This window comes from Anguilla anguilla, chromosome 5 (genome assembly GCF_013347855.1).
Source record: "Anguilla anguilla isolate fAngAng1 chromosome 5, fAngAng1.pri, whole genome shotgun sequence".
In the NCBI taxonomy this organism is placed as follows: Eukaryota; Metazoa; Chordata; class Actinopteri; order Anguilliformes; family Anguillidae; genus Anguilla; species Anguilla anguilla.
In genome coordinates this window covers 57,480,939-57,499,346 of record NC_049205.1, presented here as the reverse complement: position 1 = coordinate 57,499,346, position 18,408 = coordinate 57,480,939, and the positions used below count along the sequence as shown (strand labels likewise).

At 44.1% G+C, this 18,408-nt stretch overlaps 2 protein-coding genes across 13 annotated transcripts in view; both read left to right on the top strand.

The window, feature by feature from the left end:
* LOC118227135 (B-cadherin-like) overlaps positions 1 to 10,676 on the top strand; it is a 50,452-nt gene extending 39,776 nt beyond the window's left edge. For 6 of the 10 annotated variants that reach the window (XM_035417293.1, XM_035417291.1, XM_035417294.1 and 3 more), the window contains 7 exons: positions 4,851 to 5,095; positions 5,530 to 5,672; positions 5,772 to 5,996; positions 7,041 to 7,259; positions 8,093 to 8,223; positions 8,605 to 8,748; positions 9,502 to 9,708. In XM_035417293.1, coding sequence (XP_035273184.1) covers positions 4,851 to 5,095; positions 5,530 to 5,672; positions 5,772 to 5,996; positions 7,041 to 7,259; positions 8,093 to 8,223; positions 8,605 to 8,748; positions 9,502 to 9,708 — 1,314 coding nt within the window. Of the gene's footprint in view, positions 1 to 2,249; positions 2,561 to 3,026; positions 3,162 to 3,256; positions 3,413 to 3,554; positions 3,706 to 3,908; positions 4,082 to 4,211; positions 4,341 to 4,522; positions 4,709 to 4,850; positions 5,096 to 5,529; positions 5,673 to 5,771; positions 5,997 to 7,040; positions 7,260 to 8,092; positions 8,224 to 8,604; positions 8,749 to 9,501 lie in introns of all 10 variants that reach the window. The other 4 variants (XM_035417297.1, XM_035417298.1, XM_035417292.1 and 1 more) reach the window with 4 other exon arrangements.
* A 366-nt stretch (positions 10,677 to 11,042) lies between these two features.
* Positions 11,043 to 17,288, top strand: snai3 (snail family zinc finger 3). Of its 3 annotated transcripts, XM_035417289.1 has the most exons (4): positions 11,580 to 12,271; positions 13,716 to 13,823; positions 15,661 to 16,320; positions 16,902 to 17,288. In XM_035417289.1, the coding sequence occupies exons 2-4, from the start codon at positions 13,808 to 13,810 to the stop codon at positions 17,081 to 17,083; spliced, it is 858 nt and encodes a 285-aa protein (XP_035273180.1). In that variant the 5' UTR covers positions 11,580 to 12,271; positions 13,716 to 13,807; the 3' UTR covers positions 17,084 to 17,288. The 3 variants fall into 3 exon arrangements, with proteins under 3 accessions (XP_035273178.1, XP_035273180.1, XP_035273179.1); XM_035417287.1 differs by lacking the exons at positions 11,580 to 12,271; positions 13,716 to 13,823 and adding an exon at positions 11,043 to 11,558; XM_035417288.1 differs by lacking the exon at positions 13,716 to 13,823 and having other exon boundaries at positions 11,585 to 12,271.
* The last annotated feature ends 1,120 nt before the right edge of the window (positions 17,289 to 18,408 follow it).

The following is an 18,408-nucleotide window of genomic DNA, read 5'->3' as shown; positions in this document are numbered from 1 at the left end:
ATTCATTTTGACTGTCGGCTGTGTGGTTGAAGCCAATCTGAGCTTCGAAACTTCTAGGAACTGCAGTTCTTATTTTATCCAGCTCAGCTGTTAGATTTAACATGTGGAGGGTAGTTTGAGTGTATTTGTTGAATGGAAAGTGAAACTTGATTTGTGCCAATACCAGACACTGTCAGTTGAGGATATTTGTCCCTAAAATAATTTTTAATTCATTACAGTAGTGGACAGACTGCAGATTAATGCGTGGGTTTGACTTTGTCTGAACAAGAGCTCAAATGGACTTTGCCCATTGGTTAATGGGTATATGTGCAGTCAGAGGAAATGGACAGGACAGAACCTGCACTGCCTATGAGGATGATCATGATTTGCTTTTACATAGTGGCTTTCATTTCCAGTGACAAGGCGGTTAACTGCCCCCCCCCCCCCCCCCGTATATTGTACCCTCCTGGGGAATGTACAGTAAGGCAGCCATTTTGTGCCACCGCACACGTTACTCTGGCTAAGGAGGGAATTTTTGGATAGACTGTACTGAAATGACTTTGCTGTTTCTTGGCTGTTTTTTTTTTTTTTTTGGTGTAGGAGGACCCAATTTATAAATCGTTAGTCCTACAAATGAAAATGTTTTGCTGGTTTGCCGGTTTTTTATCTTTGGTACAATCATGCAAGAACATTGGTTTTTACTTGTGTAAATTAACAAATTGTCACTTAATATTTCAGTTAAAAAAATATGCATGTGAATTTTAAAAACAAGACAGGAATTAATACTTGCCTGTCCTCTGTAGAGTTTAATTTCCCCCATTCATATCTTCATAACTTCTGGTTTAAAATTTCCTTATTAAATAGTATAAGGAATTATATTCGTCAATTAGGGTAAAGACTGGAGGCATGGTCTTCCCTCCGTGAAACTAATTTAACATCACAGTGACAAGGGTACTTTCCACGTTCCTATTGTTCACACATGGATTGCGAAGTGTGTCTGGTCGGTGTCATGAATTTGCTTTGTGTTTAAAACATATTTTCCTCGCTGCAATAGGAAGTCCCAATGAACAAACTGATTGCCTATACCTTCTTTTTTTCTTTTTATTTGAATATAATGGGTAGTCTGTTCCATCTGTCCCAAGAAGGGAAGAGATCATATTCGCATTGTTTGCTTAAGCCTCTTATTGTGATGGTTCAGTCTTTTCAGTCTGGCCTCGTTGAAGGAGGGTGGAGTAATCTGCACAAAAAGACTAAATTTACTGACGTTCACGTTGCATTTCTTCAGTTGATATTTTCAAGAGGGACATTCTGACAACTCCCACCTGAAAAGCAAACCATATACAATGTATATTTTTTGAAAGCTGTGACCTTGGAGAAACCAGGGTCTGAAGGTCACCAAGACAGTGCTTTTATTTCTTTGCGGGGGTGGGGGGGGGGTGTTTCTGCTTACACTTCCCCCTTGTAAAGGGTGCAGTTGCACATGCAATCCATTTAACCAGGAAAACAATGTTTTCCTGCTGGAAGGGCACCCTTACCCACAAAAAAAAAAAAAATTAGCCCTTGAAATGTGATTCATCTTAATTGTAGCAGACCACGTTCAAAGGCAGTTTTCTACTTTTACATTGCTAACATACAGTGGCATTATTAATTCACAGTATTTTTTTTTAAACCACTAGCACTCTAATCAGTTCCTCCCTGTTTAAGCACTCCAAATGCGCTTAATGCCGTATTGTTACCATGTCCAAAGCATTTCCATCATGGTTTAAGTGACACAACAGTGTGGTGGTGTATTTATTGTGCATGCATTTGCTACGATGTGACAAGGACAGCATTAAAAGCAGCTTTTATACAATTTTTACTGTTTTTTTTTATTGTTTTTTTTTTTTACAATTATTATTGTAAAAAAGTAATATTAAATATGTGATTATTTGTTCTGTTGAATAATAGAATATGGCTTTCAATGCATGAAAAAATTACAGTCCTTTCTGACATGATGATAATGTTTATGTTCTTTGCTATTGATAGCGTGGTGTGTGTTGATAGTGTTTGATTTGGCGGCACAGTGGGTAAGGAACTGAACTTGTAACCGGAAGGTCATAGGTTTGATTCCTGGGTAGGACACTGCTGTTGTACCCTTGAGCAAGGTACTCAACCTGCATTGCTTCAGGTTATATCCAGCTGTATAAATGTTTACCATGTAAAATGCTATGTAAATGTTGTGTAAGTCTGCTAAATGCCTGTAATGTAATGTCCCGTTGCTCTTGTTTCAGTGCACTTTGATGACTGCGGTGGCGACAGGAAAGTCTTATTCCGCCTTAATTCTCACATTAAAGTGGACTCTGACGGAACAGTGCGCCTGAAGAAGCCCGTCGAGCTGCACGGCGGAGAGAGGAATTTCACGATCGCCATTTTGGGCTCCAAGAGCGAGAGCAGGTCGGCCACAGTCCGAGTGGTGCACGTACGCAAACACGGCCACGGCGACCACCATCAGCTTCACCACCACGAACACAAACACCACGACCACCACAACCATGACCACCGGCAATCCGAACACAGTGAGGTGGATGACGTTCCTGAAGAGGTAATATAATATTGGCTTGTCTTGTGCAAGCTACCGTAGGGAACCACAGCGCCATCTGCTGTTGGGAAAGGGAAGTTGCATGCAAGCAGGGCACCCTAGTACGGGTTTTGAGCAGAACCGTGGAGATGTGAGCCTCAGAGTTCTGGACCGGCCGGTGAAATGAACACGCTCTGAGCCCGGAAGCACCTTGTGCAGCTATACCTTATCAATGACCAGCTCTTTATTATAATCAATGAAAAGAGCCAAGAAGCAATCAATAAAATTAGTTGTACTTTATATGTATATATATATACATATAAAATTTAAAAAATCTTTTAATCCCTTCAAAATGAGAGAAACGAGTATACCTTTGCACTACTGCTTAACGGTGCAATATGGGGAGAATGGATAGTGTCTGATATAAAGGTTTCTAAAGCGACGGCTACATCCTGGAAGCAGTTCTGATAGTTCCTTCCTTCTTCTTCAGCACTCTGCAGCTCTGCCACAGTTGGTGTTTCCACACTCTTCAAAAGGACTGAAGAGGAGGAAGAGGGACTGGGTCATTCCCCCCATGAGTGTCTCGGAAAATGAAAGAGGCCCCTTCCCAAAAACCATTGTGCAGGTATGTGCCCGTGGCTGCGTTTTTGCCAATTTTGAGTTTGGTAGTAGTTCAGTCGTGTTTTATTCAGTGACGCCTGGTTGCGTTTGCATTTGCAGATCCGATCCAGCCGGGATAAGGAAGTGAAGTTGAAATACCGCATCACTGGGCCTGGGGCAGACCAGCCCCCTGTTGGGCTTTTCACCATTGACAAGGATAGTGGCTGGCTCAGTGTCACCCAGCCTTTGGACCGAGAGAAGGAAGATAAATATAAAGTAAGTTTGTTTTTCCAGCAACAAGACGATATTACCAAGTATCAGCAATGGCCAAGTCTTTATTTTTATTTTTTGTGAGATTTATTAGAGGTCCCAACCGTAACTGTAGGCCCGTGTTCTTTCCTCTCTTCCCCCTCTCTAGCTCTTGGCTCACGCTGACGCTTTGGGTGACAGTGTCATTCGGGCCGAGGATCCCATGGACATTATCATCAATGTGATCGATCAGAACGACAACAGACCCGAATTTACCATGGATCCGTTCCTGGGCAACGTAGCCGAATCATCCCCCAAAGGTACCTTCATCTTATGGCAAATATGAAAATTCAGTATGGTATAATAACAGTAGCATATTCTTTGAGAGCAGTATCGATATCCACAAGCCGGGCTGACTGCCCAAGATGCAATCTCACATAAACAGTCGCAGTGGTGCTCTGTTGAATCAAATGATATTTTTTGTTTTGATATTTATTTGTGTTCATTAATTTTCCCTCTTAAGGTTTTGAATTCATGAAGGTGACTGCAATTGATAAAGATGAACCAGGATCAGACAATGCTGACATTAGATACAAACTTCTGACCCAAAACCCAGAGAGTCCACAAGCAGATATGTTCTTTATTAACCCTTCGACTGGAGGGATCCAACTGAATACAGATGGGCTGGACAGAGAGGTATATGATACACTAATAACAGGAACTATGTGTAAAATGACAATGATTTAAAAAACAGACATTATGGACATAATAGACAAGAATATATCCAGTTAGAAATAGTAAAACTATTTTGCGTTTCCTTTTGCAGAACTTTCGTAAGTACACATTGATAATTCAAGCTGCTGATATGATGGGGGAAGGCCTCGCAACCACCTGCACAGCAATCGTCACAGTAACCGACAGCAATGACAACGCTCCTCAGTTTGTGCAGAGTTCAGTAAGTGACCTTTAACTGGTACTTTTCAGTTATGTTGAGTGATATTCAAGTTGTTCCTATTCATAGTGTGGTGAGCTGTGCAGTTTCTTTTCATGATAAAGAAGCACCCTTTAACAGCTGTTGAGTTGATTTGGGCCATATACTTTGTGTAACACACATACTGTAAACTTTCTCCTTCACAGTACACGGTGTCTGTCCCTGAGAATGAAGTGGGTGCCGAGGTGGTGAAAATGCCAGTGACTGATGGGGATGAAGTCCACACACCGGCCTGGACAACTAAGTACAAGATTATTGATGGAAACAATGGAGGTTTCTTCAATGTCAGTACTGGACCCAGCAAGCTGGAGGGCATTATTACTACAGCCAAGGTAACGATCCATGTCCTGGAGACCAAACATCTCAAAGGGTCTCTAAACCATGCAATATTGAATCAGCACCAAGACTTTTGCCAGACTGTTATAAGTTAAAAATGATTTATAATTTAATTGCATGTTTTCTCTCCCCATTCAGGGCCTTGATTTTGAGAAGAATGCACACTACACCTTGTTGGTCACTGTGGAGAACGATGCCCCATTTGCCACCCGTCTGCCCACCTCCACTGCCACAGTTATTGTGAATGTGAAGGATGTGAATGAGGCTCCAGTCTTTAATCCAGTTGAGAGGGTGGTCATTAAACCAGAGAACCTGGAAGTTGATGCCGACATTATTGCATATACAGCAACCGATCCTGACACGGCAAGAAATCAGAAAGTGTGGTAAGGGAATGTTTCTGGCAATACAACACATTTAATACGGCAACTGTCATATGGACTTGTCTGAATCAGGTTCATTAATTTGTTTCTGTAGCTGTGCTTCATTAGCATACATGTACAAAAATGTCTAATTTATTTCACACCAGGGCAGATCAAATTCTATGTTCTAATGGTAATCTCATTTGTCACAATGGTTTCAGGTCTTTAGACAAAATGTAATGTTAGACAATGGGACCCTGTGTAAACACAAAACACATTTTTTAAATTGTTTCATTTATTTAATGAAACTGGGAAAGGGGACAATTAATTTTTCATGGCACTGTAGCCATTGACTTAAACTTAAATAAATCCATGTGCAGTAGCGGATTAATTTATACAATGTAGTGGTTGAGAGAGAATGGAAACAAAAAACTGAATGTCAACCCGTTTCCCTGAAGGTATAAATCGGGCTATGATCCTGCTGGATGGCTCAATGTCAATAAAGAGACTGGGCTCATCAAAGTCAGGAGCCCCATGGATAGAGAATCTCCCTTCGTCATCGGGGGCAAATACCGGGCCCTCATTAATGCCATTGATAACGGTATTGTCTTTTCTTTTTTCGTACCATTGTTGCTTACTTTTATCCCTTCAAAGTTGTGAACCTAAGACATTTCTTAATTATTATTATTTTTTTTTTTAGATGATATCCCTGCGACGGGAACCGGGACTCTGCTGATCGAGCTGGAAGATGTAAATGACAACGCTCCCATAATCGAGGAGAGGACGATTACGATCTGTAACCAGGAATCTCAGCCCGTGACGCTGTCCGTCTCTGACAGAGACGGGCCGGGCTTCGCCGCCCCTTTCCGTGCGGAACTGCAGGGAGATAGCGGGAACAACTGGACTGCTAGGATGAACGGCACAAGTAAGCCTCGCTGTGCCCGGTGAACAGGCTTTTAGATGTTTACCACGTTTAGGTGTAGCACCTTCATACATTTCTGGTCGTCTGTTCCAAGATGAGCACTTGCAGTAGATCATCAGCTGCTGGCCTACTTAAAGTTTGCTTTCAGTTAGCCAGAGTAATATCTATTCGTCCAAATAGTTTTGCTGAGATTTGACTTTTTCCAAATGCGCTTCACCTTGATACAACAGACCTCAATCGACCCATATTTTTGTGGCACTCAATGCACCTAATATTTACATAATAAAAACTCAACGGCAGCGTCTCTTTCCAGATATACAGTAATGCCACGGTTACTCACGAACATCCACAGAGCTTAATTTGTGCTCAGTTTCATTGAGAACTACTTCTACCCGAAATACACCAACTGTGTATATCTGAGAAAAGTCTTGTGCAGGTGGACTAGTATGAAACTTGAGGGGTGGCGATGTGATGTACACAGAATGTGACCGTTTGTTGTAGTTGCAATACAGCAACTTGGTAGCATCTTTATTAAAGCACATTACAGCTTGGAAAATCATAGCTGAGGTTCTATCGGTTGTAATTTACGTCGTAGAACAAAAGACCCCTTAATATGTCAGCCATGAATTTTGAAGAGGTTATGTGCTTTAATAAAGCAAGTTTCGATGTTGAAACTACAACAAATGGTCGTATTCCACGAATGCCATTTCACCACCACTCAAGTCTTATGCTAGCCTGCCTGCGCAAAAGTTTTCTCGGATATAGGTATTTATTTTTGTATTTTTTCTTTTACTTTGGTTTTAGTGTTCTAATGATATACGCTTTTATTTTAATGTTAACTTTGTATATATTTTGTTTTCTCAGTCTGTGCTGATTTTCATGTTTTACTTCACTATTTTTTGATGTTTGGACAGCTCTTTGAGCTGTATTTCAATGTAGGAAAGGTGCTATATAAAAACAAAGACATCTTTTTAATTTAGCGTTTTCATGACATTCACACATCTACCGATCACAGAAAACATAACTGTTGTTTTTTATTCGTTTCAGAGACGGGCATAATACTCGCACTGAAGACCCACCTGGAACAGAATGATTACAACGTTATCCTCCGAGTGTATGACAGCCAGGGCATGTACCAGGACAGCACCGTCCAAGCCAAAGTGTGTGACTGCAAAGGAGATGATTTCACGTGCAACGCAAAGGCTGTGGCGGGTGTAGGGCTGCCTGGAATTCTGGGAATTTTGGGAGCCATCTTGCTTTTACTCCGTGAGTAATTCAGTAGTATTATTATTTCTTCTTCAGTTGTGTTTGGAACACCCATAGTCAGTGCTCAGTGAAATCATCAGAAGTTTTTGCATACTCTCTGACCCACAATGGTAGTGTTGTATGTGCTTGTTTGCTGTGTGGTGTTAATGGTGGTGTGCAGTGCTAGTGTTGCTTGTTTGTGAGGTGTTAGTGGTGGTATGCAGTGCTAGTGTTGCTTGTTTGTGAGGTGTTAATGTGGTATGCAGTGCTAGTGTTGTATGTGCTTGTTTGTGAGGTGTTAATGGCGGTACGCAGTGCTAGTGTTGTATGTGCTTGTTTGTGTGGTGTTCATGGCGGTACGCAGTGCTAGTGTTGTATGTGTTTGTTTGTGAGGTGTTAATGGCGGTACGCAGTGCTAGTGTTGTATGTGCTTGTTTGTGAGGTGTTAATGGTGGTATGCAGTGCTAGTGTTGCTTGTTTGTGAGGTGTTAATGGTGGTATGCAGTGCTAGTGTTGCTTGTTTGTGAGGTGTTAATGGTGGTATGCAGTGCTAGTGTTGTATGTGTTTGTTTGTGTGGTGTTAATGGCGGTATGCAGTGCTAGTGTTGTATGTGTTTGTTTGTGAGGTGTTAATGGCGGTATGCAGTGCTAGTGTTGTATGTGTTTGTTTGTGAGGTGTTAATGGCGGTGTGCAGTGCTAGTGTTGTATGTGTTTGTTTGTGTGGTGTTAATGGCGGTATGCATTGCTAGTGTTGTATGTGCTTGTTTGTGTGGTGTTAATGGCGGTATGCAGTGCTAGTGTTGTATGTGCTTGTTTGTGAGGTGTTAATGGCGGCATGCTCTCTGACCCACAGTGCTGGTGCTGTTACTCCTCATGTTCTTGAGGAGAAGGAGCAGACCGATGAAGGAGGAGCCTCTCCTCCACAATGACGTTCGGGACAACCTGTACTACTACGACGAGGAGGGCGGCGGCGAGGAGGACCAGGTGGGTGTTTAAGCACGAGTGTGAGGAGAAAATCCTGGTGACCATGGCAAAGTCTAGGCCATTATTGTCCTTCCTCTTCCTTTACAGCCTGATTAGTTTTGAACATTCCAACGCTGGCTTTTAGTGATCTTTCTGCCGTTGCATGGGAAATGGTGGTTCTCGTAATTGGACGTTTTGTACTTTTTTTTTGTCTGGACCGCAACAGCGGGTACCAGCCCTACAAACGCAAATGTCTGTGACTGAGTCACTGAGTTATGAAGCTACACCATTGGTCACCAGTCCAGCCATATACTATGTTTTGACCTGGTCTTGTTTTTTTGCCGCCACATTCCGTTGTGGACGTGGGATTTTAATAAACCTTGTTGCCTGTCCTGCATCCAGGATTATGACCTGAGCCAGCTGCACAGAGGCCTGGATAACCGACCTGATGTCATGCGGGATGACGTGGCCCCGACGTTCCTGCCTGTTCCGCAGTACCGGACCCGACCCACCAACCCCGAGGATATTGGAAACTTCATCGATGATGTGAGTTCTGTTGTATGCCTGTGCAATTCTGTGCAATTTGATGAAAAAACAATTCCAAGGAAAGGTGTTTGGCACGTTCTGAAATGTGGATTCATTATTCACTATCACGGATGTGCATTAAACCCAAAAAAAGATTTGTGCATACTCACGCACGTATACGTACACTACACGGCCAAAAGAATGTGGACACCTGACATCCAATATCTCATCCAAAATTAAGGGCATTAATATGGAGTTGGTCCACCCTTTGCTGCTATAATAGCCTCTACTCTTCTGGGAAGGCCTTATACTAGATGTTGGAGCATTGCTGCATCCCAAAGGTGTTGGATGGGGTTGAGGTCAGGGCACTATACTGTCCAATCAAGTTCTTCCACACTGTTCTTGACAAAACCATTTCTATATGGACCTTGCTGTGTGCCAGGTGGCATTGGCATGCTGAAACAGGAAAGGGCCTTCCCCATACTGTTGGGGAAGCACAGAATCGTCTAGAATGTCATTGTATGCTGTAGCATTAAGATTTGCTTTCACTGGAACTAAAGGGCATAGCTCAAACCATGAAAAACAGCTCCAGACCAAGGGGTGTCCAGATACTTCTTGTCATATAGTGTGTGTGTGTGTGTGTGTGTGCAATTTTTTTCAGTGATAAGTGGAGTCCCAAAAAGGCAATACATTTTTTTTTATTTTTAAAAGAAGCTTAATTGTATATTCCATGTCATTGTAATCCTTTAAACTTCCCCCTCTGGTGCGTTTCAGAATCTGAAGGCCGCGGACGGAGACCCCACCGCCCCGCCGTACGACTCCCTCCTGGTGTTCGACTACGAAGGAGGCGGCTCTGAGGCCGGCTCCCTCAGCTCCCTCAACTCCTCCAGCTCGGGGGAGGACCAGGACTACGACTGCCTGGCCGAGTGGGGGCCGCGCTTCAAGAAACTGGCGGACATGTACGGCGGCGGCGAAGACTAAAATCCTCCTCACCCAGTCGCCTGGTTCCCAACACTCGAGCCAAATTGGGACAGGGGTTGGAATCTGATCTTACCAAAAAGTGGTGTGTCCTTAACTTCTTAATTGCCGTTATTTGTTTGGAATTTATTTGGATTTTTAAATATTTTTAAGAAAATGTTTTTTGGTCCATCCCTGTTAGCGACCGCAAAACACGCGGAGTGTGGTGAAAGTGGCAGAAGGAACGGCGAGTTGAGGTCAAACTGCAGTCTGTTAGTTTGAACCCAGGGCTTAGGCTCGAGTCTGAAGCACACGGCCTTGTTCTCTCCCATTTTCTGTGCATGTGTTGAAAAGTTTTATTTGTGCGTCAATATGTGACCCATTAAGAGAATGAGCTCTGGGCTTGGTCTTCAGTTTTGGCTGCGGGGTGGGGGTGGGGGTGGGGGGTGAGGGATGAGAGGAAACAAGGTTTTTGGAAGTTAATATTAAAGGATGCAATACGCTCTGTACATGAACTTCTACTCTCCAATCCTTTGCTGGTCTCCAGTTAGCCAGTTCCACCCTTACCTGTATATAAGATTCTTTTTGTACAGTAATTTGTTCCAAGATGGATTTTTGTTTCATTATGCCACAATATTCTCAGAATTTCTGTTTTGCACCACAAAAAAAGCAAACTTAAGAAAAAAACCAAAAAAAACAAAAACAAACCATTTTGGATGTTTTAGTACGTTCCTGTATTTTGCTAGTTTTTGTGTTTTTTAAAAGGATCACTTTGTTTAGAATGAGTTAGAATCCAGAGTAATTTTTAAAATGCTTTTGATACGCGTTTTATTTTTTAAAGCTATGTTCATTCAACGCTTGACAGTTTTTCAGCCTTACTATTATTATTGTTGTTGCTGTCCGAATGCAAGGCAACAAGAATTATCCACTAGCACTTGTGGAAGTAAGTGGAGATGTACAAATATTTTTGAATAAATCTAAAATGAAAATTTCTCTGCATTCATCTTGATATTCATGCTATGTAAAAAGCTTCTACTAAGCTGAGATTTGTCCTTGTGACTGGGAATTTCCCCCCAGGAATAGTCACTCTAAATCAGAATTCGGTGTTCAGCGGGACGGTGGGAACTGTTTATGCCTCACGTTAATGGTAAAGTCCAAAAACAGTGAAAAACCTACCCAGACGAGACCTCTCCACAACAGCAGAGGGCGCTGTCAACTCACTGGGGACTGCTTTCACCTCCGGGAAACAACCGAGGGCTTTATTTTGCTGGCATGCCAAGGTGTTAAAATTTTAAAACCTGGGGGAATATTTGGAGTTTGGGTCATATTTCATTATATATATATATATAGACAGGTGATGTAAAATATAAATATCACATTTTAAACAGATTTAACATGCATTGTTGATGTGCTATATTAAAAATAAATTCATTTAAAAAAAAAAAAAATACACATGTGTTTAATGATACGCGCACACATTTTTTCCTATTCTTTTTGCGCCATTCGAGGTTGGTGTTGAGATTCAATATTGCCCGCGGCAGAGAATGGGGATGTTGCCCGGCTGGCACTGAGAGGAAATCCGCTTTTCATTGCTTTTAGGTTCCGTATTCACATGTTAATTGGGCCGGGCCCGTTTTCTTGTTTTGCTAACCTCCTCCTCCTCGTCGTCCTCCTCTCTTCTAGCCCACTGTGCAAAGCTGTTCTTTTCAGCAGGGTTCGTTGAAAAGGACACACTCTGTGCCGGGATGGAAAAGTGACCTGGAATGCTGTTTGTTTTCGGAGCTTTTAAATGGGAGACATGCGGGGGGAAAAAAAGAAGCGGGCCCCCCTCTCCAGTTCCCTCAAGTCAGCCGCTTTCGTATGGCCAAAGAATGGTGCGTTTGCTACTTCGAATATTGTAGGTGCTCCTGTTTTTCACTCTAGCAGTAGTATGGAAACGTTTTTTTTCCAGTTGTGAAATTGCATATGCTACTATTTTCACCCTTATGTTTGAAGTAGTAGACCAATAGTCAACTAATTTAAATCAACTGGTGTTCATTCGTAAAATAAATAAACACTTAGGCTACTTTAAAATTCCGAACTAGAACTGGTCGATTTGGTTTGACTAAACGAACGGCGAAAATAGGCGACGAACTAGCCTATTATAAGGAGGGGAAAATCACCATAAATTCACAAGAATGAAAAAACTAAGGCGAACTTGAACCACTACACCTGTGCGATAAAGGACGCAATGCACCTGTTTTGTTGGGGTATGCAAACAGCCGCGCGAGGCTCCGCCCTCTTCCACTTGTCCTTTCATTGTAATTGGCCCGACGGGGAGCCTATGCTAATTGGCAGTGACCCTCTGCACCTGACTCTCTCCACTCCACGGAAGAATGTGCGGCAAAGACAGCCTCCAAGACTCCCCTATTTATTCAACAGGTCTCCTGCCTATGATCATTCACGCTAACATTCTTGCGTTGCTAAGGGTCGTACAGTGTGCGCGCATCTGAGATTCACAGATATTATAAGATGCCACGGTCCTTTTTGGTGAAGAAATACCTCAGTAAGAAGACAAACTACGGTCAACTGGATTCAAAGAAAAGAGGTAGCCTACATAACTTTTTGAAGCGGATTATTACTGTATTTTTCATGATATCAGCCCTTATATCCATAATCTAATACTGGTGTGCGTTATTGTGTATGATTTCACAATTATTGTATTTCTCTTAAGAGTACGTTTATTGTGCTTTAATCTGTTAACATCTGGAAAGTTTGTATGGGGTCGGTTTTTATGTATGAAGCAAGTAACTAATATAAAGTCTACTTTGTAGTCACTGTTTAGAAATATTGTGGAGGACATAAGTTTAAATATGTTAAAAGTTAAAATACCTCCTTCGCGTATTTAAGGAAAATCTGTTATTTATTAGCACGCACACATTAACAAAACACGTTTCTTTGACTGTTAGCCAAAGTGCTGCCAAGCAACGCTGTAAATAATGATAAAATAAATAATGAAGATGAAAACAAAAACTTTTTGCAACGGATACCGCAAACGGTTGGAGTTTAGCAGGTGCAAAATCTCCCACACAAAAGGGGGGCTTATTGTTAGTCCCTCCTTTTGGGATGTGAAGGGTCCTATTAAGCGTGTTGAAGAGGCCAATGCAGCGCCCTTCCAGGCTTCTTTTTACTCGGAAATCTCCCTGAAATCCGCGTTTTTGTTCAAATGCATCCCTTTATGCGAGCTACTCCACAGTTCGTTCTTTCTTGACGAACTACGGCGATCATTATAAAATCGGACGGGAAAACACGGCGGTGCAAGAATTTAAAATAACACCATGACAAAGTTAATTTCCTTGTGATTACATTTGAACTCCCAAAACCTACATACTCAGACCATGAATACCAACTATCTTGACAATTAAATATTAAGTAATTACAGTTAAAAGAATTGTTATTAATGTATGATAATGTAGTCAATAAGTATTTGGACAGTGACAAAGTTTCGTTTTGGCTCTGTAGCCTACTCCAGCACATTTTGATTTAAAATGAAACAATGTATAATTGCAAAGTGCAGACTGTCTGTTTTACTTTGAGGGTGTTTACATCCATATCAGGTGAACCACGCAGGAATTACAGCCCTTTTTCCCACGGCGTGCAGGAACTGCCGCCGTGGGCTAAGCATGGCAAATTGTGGTCACTCACTCACTCACTCATGGACAACCTGAATTGTGGTCGCTCATTCACTCACTCACGGACAACCTTTCAGGGATGTTTTGTGGGATGCATGCGCAGGCGGTGCCAGCTAAAATGTGTCTGCGGAAGTGAGTTGCACCGTGGGTCTGGACGGTTCCGTGCCTGTTATACGTAGTTCCCCCATTTTATAAATCAATCAGAGACAAAATCAGCTGTAATACATTGTTAGGAAACAAGAACACTGGTGAAGTCAATAGCAATATACCTGGTAGACCACGGAAGATCACTGTAGTGGATGACCAAAGAATCTTTTCGTTTGTGATGGAAAAACCCAACTTTTTTCAAATGTCGAACAGAACAAGAACACTCTCCAGGATGTAGGCATTGATGTGTCGAAGACTACCACAAAGAGAAGACTACACCAGCATAACCTCAGAGGGTTCACCGCATGATGCAAACCACTGGTGAGCCTCAAGAGCAGAACAGTCAGGTTACAGTTTACAGAACATTTAAAAGAAAAAGAACTTTACTAGAGTTCTGGAACAGTCGTACAGACTGATGAGATGAGTGTTAACCTGTACCAAGGTGATGATGAGAAGAAAGCACAGGGAAAGAAAGGAACTGCTCATAATCCAAGGTATACTACCTCATGCTGCAAGGTAGTGTTATGGCTTGGGTGTGTGTGGTTGCCCCTGGAACTGGCTCACTTGTCTTTGTTGATGCTGTGACTGCTGACTGCAGCAGCAGAATAAATTCTGAAGTGTACAGAAACGCCTTATCAGCTCACATCCAACCAAATGCCCCAAAACTCATGGGACAGTGCTTCACCTTGCAGCAGGACAATGGCCATCAAACACACAGCTAAACCAACCAAGGAGATTTTCAGGACTAAAAAGTGGAATTGACTCGCCAAGTTGATCACCTGACCTGAATCCAGTTGAAAATGCGTTTCACTGCGACAAGGCTTGGTCAGATGTTCCTACGAACACAATTGGCAGTGTTCGTGGGTGGGAAGCCGGTGAGGGTATGAGTCCTGATCGTTGCATTAGCGACTCCTACTGGTTGGTCGGGGCGCCTGTTCAGCGGGGAGGGGATGTGGGGGAGATAGCGTGAACCTCAGCACGTGTTATGCTCTCCCAGTGAAACTCCTCGCTGTCAGGTGAAAAGAAGCAGCTGGCGACTCCACATGTATCGGAGGAGGCATGTGGTAGTCTACACCCTCCCCAGACAGAGGATAGCGCATCGACCAGGAATGTGATACACACGGGGAATTCGTATAACGACTAAATTGGGGAGAAAATGGGAGAAAAAAAAAACAGAAGCTGAAGATGGCTGCAGTACAGGCCTGGCAGAGCATCACCCAGGAAGATACTCTGCGTTTGGCAATGTCTATGGATCACAAACCTAAGGCAGTCGTCAGATGTTAAGGATTTGCAACCAAGGACTGTAAGATTGTTAATTTGTCCAATTGCTTTTGGTCCACTAAAATTGAGGAACAATCCATACAGAGGCTACATTTTCTAGTGATCACTTGATATGGATGTATATACACTCAAATTAAATGTGAAAGTCTGCACTTTGTCATATTGTTTTATTTGAAATTCTATGCGCATAAATGCACTGTATACACACAAACGTACACACACACAACGCTATATTTCATGGGTTAATATTCATCAATGAAACTTCAGAAATGAAATATCCACTAATTTCACAAATACTTTCAATTCCCACTATTGTTGATGAGGCTGAAGAATGCTTATCAGCATTATAGTTCTCACAGCTTTCAGCCGCAAATGTTGTTTTAACAGTGACCCTGAGAGGTCATGAATATTCTGGTGGTCCATCATTATCACTGACACCTAGAGAACACAAGCCTATATAATTTAGTTCTGCAATCTAAAAATAGTAGTTACATTTTTATAATCATAAAAAAGTTGAATGCAGGTCCAGGAGAACCTCTACGTTGATCTTCTGAACCATTACAATTTCCCCTTTTATCAGATGTCTCTGCATAATCTTTAATGGTTTGAAAGCTGCCACAGCATTTTTGGAAGTCCAAATTGTCCATCACTTGCGGGGATAAGTGGTCAAGAATCTTTTTCTTATTAATTTTTAATTATTTTCTTCAATGTCATTTGCACACCTGGCCCTCAGACAATTTGTAACCTGTGTTAAAAAGACCTTTACAAGTCTGACACTGCTGCATTGATTTGGCCTCATTGTGAGCGTGAATAGTGAGTTTATTACAGCTGATGCAGACACTTCATACGCGCGCAAACAATTTGTGTTTTACTACAGAGGACGTCCTTGCTCCACACTCTCCGGAAGAATCCATGCCGGGTCCCCTGCCCCTCTCTCAGATGTCCTGCCCTCTCCCCAGCTCCCCCCAGATCCTGGGAGAGTGGCGACCGGCGCCCCTCGTCACCCCAGCGCCCAGAACCTCGGTGGAGCTGACCTCTGTCAGCGGCCCGTTGACGGACGCGCAGCCGTGGTGCACGGACTTTCCCCCGAGGGGGGGCCCAGGGCAAGAGCTGGGGCGCCCCCTGCTGGTGGCCCACAACACGCCCGTCAGGGACTCTCTCCCCGCCCTGGAGCCCCTCCGCCTCCTGGAGCCCCACGCCTTCCGGCTCCCCGCCCACGCCGCCGAGCTGGCGCTGGAGCGGGGCGCCGCCCCGTCGCCCCTCCTGGGCCTGGTGCCCGGCGGGCAGGAGCGCTTCGAGTGCCTGGACTGCCACCGGGCCTACTTCACCTTCTCGGGCCTGGCCAAGCACAGGCAGCTGCGCTGCGAGTGGCAGTGCCACCGCTGCTTCAGCTGCAAGTACTGCGACAAGGAGTACGTGAGCCTGGGGGCGCTGAAGATGCACATCCGCACGCACACGCTGCCCTGCGTCTGCAAGCTCTGCGGCAAGGCCTTCTCCCGGCCCTGGCTGCTGCAGGGACACATCCGCACGCACACGGGTACGACTGCGCGCGCGTTCGCGTGTGCGGACCCACAGCCGATTTAGAGCTTGCGCCCAGTGTACAGTTTGTACGCCATGATGGATGGGGAACCGAGCTTGTGACCTAAAGGTTGCAGGTTTGATTCCCAGGTAGAGCGCTGCTGTTTGTAACACTGAGTAAGGTGCCTTAATCTGACTCGCTTCAGTAAAATATCCAGCTGTATTAAAAGGTTTACTTCGTAAAAATGAGAGTTGTGTAAGGCGCTCTGGATCAGAGCGTCTGCTAAATGCCTGTAAAGTAATGTAATGTAATTTTAGTCATGCAGTCACCTTGCATAGTGGAGCATCTGATAAAGTAGTGACCCAGTTTCACACTGAACAGTAAAATATACCAAATGTTATTCATTTTAGTTGAGTTAAAAAAAAAAAATATTTGTCTGCTTAATGGTGGTGGAGCACTTTCTGCTCTTGAGAATAATGCATCCACCATCTTCAGGGCATACCTGCTACATGGCCACCCTCTTCTGTAGGCTTTGCTGGTTCCGAGCTGCCCGCTGCTGCGCGCTGATGCCCGCCGTCTGTGCCCTCTGTTGTTTTTAGGGGAGAAGCCGTTCTCCTGCCCGCACTGCAGCCGGGCCTTCGCGGACCGCTCCAACCTGCGCGCGCACCTCCAGACGCACTCCGACATCAAGAAGTACCAGTGCAAGCGCTGCTCGAAGACCTTCTCCCGGATATCCCTGCTCTCCAAGCACGAGGAGGCCGGCTGCTGCCCGCTGTCGTGACAACCGCGCTGGCCCCGCCCCTTTTATAACTGTACACCAACGAAGGGGCGGCACCAGGGAGGGTCGTTCAACTGCTCTGCACAGCTCAGCCTGTGAATCTGCATTGAAGTGTATTTCTACGTTTTGCAACGACTTCATTTGTTTTGTATGGCATTGTGTATATACTGTAAGGATAATAAATGCATATTTTCCTATGGTGTCTTCACGTTCTGCTTGGACACGGTCCTTGCATGACTCTGCACATTTTGCCTAATCCACCCTTTGCTGCTGTGACAACCTCCCCTCTTCTGGGAAGGCTTTATATACTAGATTTTGGGGAGCACTGCTGCTGGGATTTGCTTCCATTCAGCCAGAAGAGCATTAGTGAGGTTGGGCACTGATTGGGCGATTTAGGCCTGGCTTGCAGTTGGCTTTCCGAATTGATCCCAAAGGTGCTGGATGGGGTTGAGTTCTGTGCAGGCCATTCAAGTTCTTCCACACTGTTCTCGACAAAAAAATTCTACATGGACCTCGTTGTGTGTTGAAACAGGAAGGGGCCTTCCCCAAACTGTTGGGGAAGCACATAATTGTCTAGAATGCCGTTGTGCGCTGTAGCATGAAGATTGGCCTTCACTGGAACCATGAAGAACAGCCACACCAAGGGATGTCCAGATGCTTTTTGGTCATATAACGTACCTCCCTGAGTCTATAACCACTCGCGTCGGATCAGCGAAGCGACAAAGGGGACTTCAGAGCATTTGGACCGGGCCTCGTACTGACGCCCACCGAGGTGCCCTCCGGCTCCACTGCACAGCCACTGTGGTTTTTCCACACAGAGCGTAGTCACTGCATGGAACAGCTTGCCAGGTCGTGTAGCACAAGCAGAAACACTGGGGGGCTCTCAAGACCAGGCTTGACATGGCGCTGGATGCCATCTAGTTTGCAGGTAAAGCCAGCACCGGGTACTCTTGTGGCAGGAATATGGCGAGCATCGTTGGGCTGAATGGCCTGTTCTCCTCATTATGTCGTGCTACATTATGCTACAGGACTGTCTTTTCCGCTCAGCCAGTGCCCGGTAGCCTGTGCCCTTGGTTTCTGTCCACGCACAACATGGCTGCCGCTGAGCCTCTTGCTAAACGGTGCTATTTTCTTGCTTCTGAAACGCCGCTGCCTGATGTATTCTCGGTGATGCTCACCAGCCTTCTTGCTTTCGAGAGCCTTGGGGCTGCCGGTGATATCAGTGAAACCATGTCGTACAAACAATCAGTCGAAAAAAAATGTGAGCAGCCCATGGAATTTTCTAAAATTAAAAAAAAAATAAGGCTGGTCTAAACAATAGGTCTGGC

Coding starts and splice junctions, on each gene's coding strand:
- snai3 (XM_035417287.1), top strand. CDS start 11,474: ATGGGAGACATGCGGGGGGAAAAAAAGAAGCGGGCCCCCCTCTCCAGT. Junction 11,559..15,660: donor TTTCGTATGGCCAAAGAATG/GTGCGTTTGCTA, acceptor GTTTTACTACAG/AGGACGTCCTTGCTCCACAC. Junction 16,321..16,901: donor ACACATCCGCACGCACACGG/GTACGACTGCGC, acceptor TGTTGTTTTTAG/GGGAGAAGCCGTTCTCCTGC.